We start from the raw sequence: 5,457 nt of genomic DNA on the forward strand, positions 1-5,457 counted from the left end.
AACAATTAAGTCTATTGGACACAAAATAAACAGGGAGGTCTTGCAAGATCCCAGTTTTCCCATTGCAAGCGTTTCTTTACAACTTAATCAGTTCACTGAAGTAGCACTAATTTAAATTTCAGCAGTTAATTTGAGTCAAGCCACTATTCTGACATTAATTCCGAACGGTTATCTGACAATATTGTGGATTGTTTGGTATTTTACAGAACAGGACAGTTGAGGAAGGAGTTTTGTCAACCAATACTGGCCATTCAAAGCAGAAGGTCAGAAACTCCGCTTCTGGCACACGTGCCATTCCCACCAGCTGTTGGCTGAATTTTGCTACATCTTTGCCAGGCATCCACCACCCCGCCAAAATAAAATGCACTCATCGGGATAGGCCAAATAGCAGAATTGGCTCTGAAAGCTGATTACTGATGCCTCCTTGTGAGGAACCAAAGAAATTTGCACCAAGGAGGGGATGAAGGAAGAGAAACAATTCTTGTGAAGCGCTGCGGATCCCAAGAGCTCCTCTCACAACATCACTGAAGGATGCTGCTTCATTCTGAATTTCCTTCTTTAAAACAAGATCTATGTAATGAGCCGCATCGCTTTAAGATTGCAGGTACCATGGCAACACTTGTACCAATGGGACATTGAAGCGAAATAATTTTTTGCGCCCTTTGGCAATATTGTTCATGGAGGTGAAAGTTGTGAATCGCAACTTAGACAATTAACCAGAAAAAAACCCCTCTCGTTTAAACAAAAATTGCTAAATGCCCAATTACCTTTCAGTAGTTTATATTGAAGAATGAAGCAGTGCAATAGAGCTGAACCAATATATTAAGGCAATAAGAAACTCGCTCATTAATCTCACATTACTTCTCATGCAACGAGACAAGAGAGGAAACACATCGACGTTATTAAGATGGCCATCTAATAGCTAGTGCACTAAACTTAATTTGCTGTAAACATATTTAGGGCTGGTTTCCATAGCAAAAGGTACCCACGAGGAACAAGTCACATTTACAACCACCCAAATGGCTCCAGGAATAATATTATCTTGAAGGGTTGCAAGAAGGTTAGAGTGATAGAGGTGTAAATTGTTACGATAAACTCAACAAAGCTCTCCCAAGCTAGACCACGTGAACTGGAGTGTCTATTACAGCAATAGTTGAGCCTAATAATGCTGCAACATTTTCCAACAGGCACACCAACTTAATGTTTGACTTCAATCTTAATTACATTGTGATGCATGAAAATTGCTCACCCAGTGGACTCCATTGCTAATCATCCCTAATCATTTTGGATTAGAGTCAGAAAAATATGGAGTTTTGTTTTGTGCAGAAAAAGATCATTTAAGGAGCAGTGATTGCCTGGAATTATGAAATTAATAAAATGAAATAGACATTTTACCTTTGGTTTCTAAAGGGTAACTTCCCCCAATCCTTTCCTTCTATAACACACCAAGCACAAAAATACCTTGTCCCTTTCCCATCTCATTTTACAATCATTTAAACTCAGAATTATGGGCAAGCAGTACTGAAACTGGAAGTCTCTGTTTAAATACTGAAGCATTGTCCTCATGGGGAAAGAACCCTGTGCTGACTATAGACGCTACCCACCTCAGTGCTTTGTCAAGCGTGAGCTTAGAAAATGAGCAAATATATGTCGCAAGTTCCTCAATGCTGCTTTTCTAAGGGAAATAAAGGACAAGTAATCACTCTCTGCAACACTGAGCTGTGAGCATCGCAATCTATGGATAATGTGTTAGCGCTATTTGCACAATTTCATTCACTCAGTTGGTTTCCAAATGAAGAGACAATCACGTATGGAAGTGCATCATTAGCAATGATTAAACTGAACAAATAAGATAACTGTGAAGGATACTGCACCATCATGCCAGAATCTGCCTTGTGCATTTTTTAGTTTACATGCCGTTATCTGGACTCAATACCACTTTACCATACATCAATATCCCCTCAACCTTACCATTTAGATTTTTATTTGAAATACAGAACTTCTATTCTCCGAGAACAACTCTTGCCAGGCAAAGCCTGCAACGTGCCCCGTTCTAAGCGTCAACCACCTTATTTCAGATATGCGAAACACATCTTACTGGAGTCTAACTTGAGTGTCTTACAGTTTCTACAAAGGAAGCTTAGAGCTTTGAATAGAGTTCAAACCATTTAGGTCCTGTGTGCTAATTAAAGTGAAGTGTCAAGAGGGAAGAAAGATGAAATGCCCAAATACCCCAGGATGAAAAGGAAGGATTCCTGATTAAGTGAATTAGCCACTTGTCATTGATTCCTGTTGAGAGCCTTAGTAATAGCTCCTGTATGGTAAAAGCTCACCAAAAGCAACTTTTGCGATGTTAATGTTTTAACAAGAATTGGATTGAGCTCATCAGAGGATCTGCAACCTGCTCCTCAATATCCCTTCAATTCTGCGCTCCAGTCCGTGTGCCAGTCTGTGAAATCATTCAGACAAAACATAAAATTATTCCATTGATTTATGAAAGTGGTTCAGGCTGATCCCCGACAAAGATCAAGCCTTGGGTTTTTGGTCCAGTGTTCTCAGTGGTTATTGTGAAGACGCCTTCGTTGCCATGGGAGCAACACAGTTCTGAAAGTTGGGTGGCAAAGCAGAATTGCAACTTAGTCGCTGGTGCTGCAGCCGCTTGCTATTGCTTGGGTCGTCTTCTACGAGCCACGGATCTTTCGCTGCCATGGTCACAAAGCCGGAGGCAGCGGAACAGGCGCGCTCTCCACAGATGTTGGTGGCCTGCTCCGCCGCCTTACCGTTCCGGTTGAACTGAGCCGATTCCGGGTTTTGATCTTGTAGAACAACCTGAATGTGGTTTATTAGCTCAGTGAAGAACTCTGGAACACCTTCGTATCCTGCAACAAATACAAACCAGTTATTGGTTTAGCTATAAAACGCATATTCTTTACATCAAGGTGAGAAATTGTTATTTCTTAAGAAGCTATACCCACACCTCATGTCCTTCATAGAATCCACAGTGCAGGAGGAGGCCATTTGGCCTCCTTCAGCAATCCCACCCGGGTCCCATCCCCGTAATCCCACCCGGGTCCCATCCCCGTAACCCCAAATATTTACTCCCCCAATGCCCCCTAACACTCAGGGGCAATTTATCATGGCCAATCAACCTAACCCACACATGTCTGGACTGTTCAGGGCGAACACTAAACCACGGGCCGGATTCTCTGAAACTCGCCCGCAGCTGGAATTCTCCAGTTTCGCTGCAATGGACAGAGATTTGACTGAGCGCCAAATGCTCCATTCTCGCTGGCTGCGGTAACGGGACACGAATGGCCGGAGAATTCCGGTCCACCTCTTTCTGGGAAACCTCCTGTTGACTTAACTCAGGAGCTGAGGAATGGCTTGGGCCTTTTCTTGTTCTGAACTGTTGTTGGTCTAGGGATACTTCACTCTTTAAAATTGGTACCAAGTCTCAGGCAGTAGCGCAAAATGGGCAGTACGGTATTAGCTGCCCATTCTACACAGCATCTGCTATTTAATTCCATTAGCGGCAATTAAACTAAACATCAGGCACTGTGGGGAATGAGTGGCTGATCAGAAACTCTCATTTCACACCACCACTCAAGACAAATTTCTAACCTCTGGGTTTGAAGGCGAGTACTCAGCAATTAAGCCTGAGGCATTGTTGCTTTCCAACTTTGCCATTGCTACTTTTGGAGTTGAGCACAGGAATTACCCTGCAGGATTCTTCCCACAATTATCGCTGGAAAACACCACTCATGGTAGGTGCTCCAGCTACAACATGGAGAGTTTTCCCCACTGGTTTCCACAAGATGAATTCCTGATTTCAGTCAGCCCATCCTGAAGTTAGCCACAAGGTATTTTCCACAGGGGGAAATTGGAAGATCAAGGTATTTTGATGGGGCTGCATGGTGGCACAGTAGTTAGCACTGCTGCCTCACAGCGCCGGGACCTGGCTTCAATTCCTGCCTTGGGTGAGTGTGGAGTTTGCATGTTTCCCCGTGTCTGTTCCCTCTGGGTGCTCCAGTTTCCTCCCACACTCCAAAGATGTGTGGGTTAGGTTGATTGGCTATGCTCAATTGACCCTTAATGTCAGGGGGGCTAGCTAGGGTAAATACGTAGGGTTACGGGGATGGGGCCTGGGTGGGATTGTTGTCAGTGCAGACTCGATGGGCCGAATGGCCTCCTTCTGTACTGTATGATGCACAAAGCTCCATCCCATCATTCATGTGTTGTGGAGAGATTGATACAGTGAACCACCTTCACAACTTTTAGAAATGATGGTATGCTCTTTAGGGGATTGAATCTCCTAGCCTGTTCCTCTCAGTGGGGGGGGAATGCGCATCTTTCCCTGCTCAACAGTTAGCGGGGTGCTAAAATGCCATTATTAAGAAAGTCTGCCCTTTTAACACAAACAGCAGCAAACCGGAAATTGGCACCTGACAAATGCAAAACACTCTGGTCCACTGCCAGCGTTCCTTTGATTTCAACCTACTAAAAATACTCTTTTTGTGCTCAGAGTATTTCCAACTGAATCCAGGCTTTAATCACATTAAATACAGATTTCAAGCTCTTGCTTAAATTAGATTTTGTAAGTAGACAAATTAGAATCGCACTGCCTCTGGGGCACTTGCCCCTAATTCTACCCATATTAGCCTTTTCAATTTGCAAGCTTCAGCATGCCATACGTAAGCACGATAGATTAAAGTTTACATTTTATCGGATCTAATTGTGGTGCAATACTATTGAACTGGGGGAACATACTGATGATTTCTCCTTGCTGTGGGATGTGGTATCACTCAGATTGAATGTAAATTTAATGACATTCAACTTCAAGGAATCGCTGCCTGGCTTTCCATCAGCTGCCCAGTGTTACTTACACTTGCTGCATTGCACGCGTCGGCTCCCCACTGCCGCACTTCAAAAAAACAAGGGTCCTACACTCAGTCAAGCTCCTTCAATGTCTTTAATTTTACTGGGAAAAATAATGGGAGAAGTAGACCACACCATAGTCAATGGATGCACATTTCAGACTTTGCATTGGTGATTCACAAGGCAGCTATGCATATAAAACCACAACGGCGTCCAGTCCGGTTAGCCTTTCGATAACAGTGTGAACCTCAACACCACTGGTGTAAACCTTTTGCAGATTTGGTTGGATAGATGGAGGACCCTTTTGCAAAGACAAGGTAGCCTTTTGGATACGGTCCCGGGACATCTTCGGCAGAGGTAAGGTGCCTGTTGGGATTGTTAAAAGTAGACATGATCGTGCGGTGACGTGCATAAGCTCAATGGAACTGTCAAGCAATTTAAAACACCCGCCCTTTAAATATTTGGGGGAAAAAACTATATCTGCAGTTCTTTAAGAAAATCAGTGCTTGCTTTTCCACTCTATATTTAAAAAAACCCTGAGGGATTACTGGATTTGCAACATTATGTTCCATTATCACAGTG

General features: G+C 43.4%; 1 protein-coding gene across 1 annotated transcript in view; it reads right to left on the reverse strand.

The window, feature by feature from the left end:
* Window positions 1-805: 805 nt before the first annotated feature.
* The window catches only part of itpk1a (inositol-tetrakisphosphate 1-kinase a), a 215,620-nt gene continuing 210,968 nt past the window's right edge, over window positions 806-5,457 (reverse strand). The window contains exon 11 of the mRNA XM_078234263.1: window positions 806-2,879. Within this exon, the coding sequence (XP_078090389.1) occupies window positions 2,563-2,879 (317 nt within the window). The 3' untranslated portion in view covers window positions 806-2,562. The remainder of the gene's footprint in view (window positions 2,880-5,457) is intronic.

Source organism: Mustelus asterias, chromosome 18, assembly GCF_964213995.1.
Source record: "Mustelus asterias chromosome 18, sMusAst1.hap1.1, whole genome shotgun sequence".
In the NCBI taxonomy this organism is placed as follows: Eukaryota; Metazoa; Chordata; class Chondrichthyes; order Carcharhiniformes; family Triakidae; genus Mustelus; species Mustelus asterias.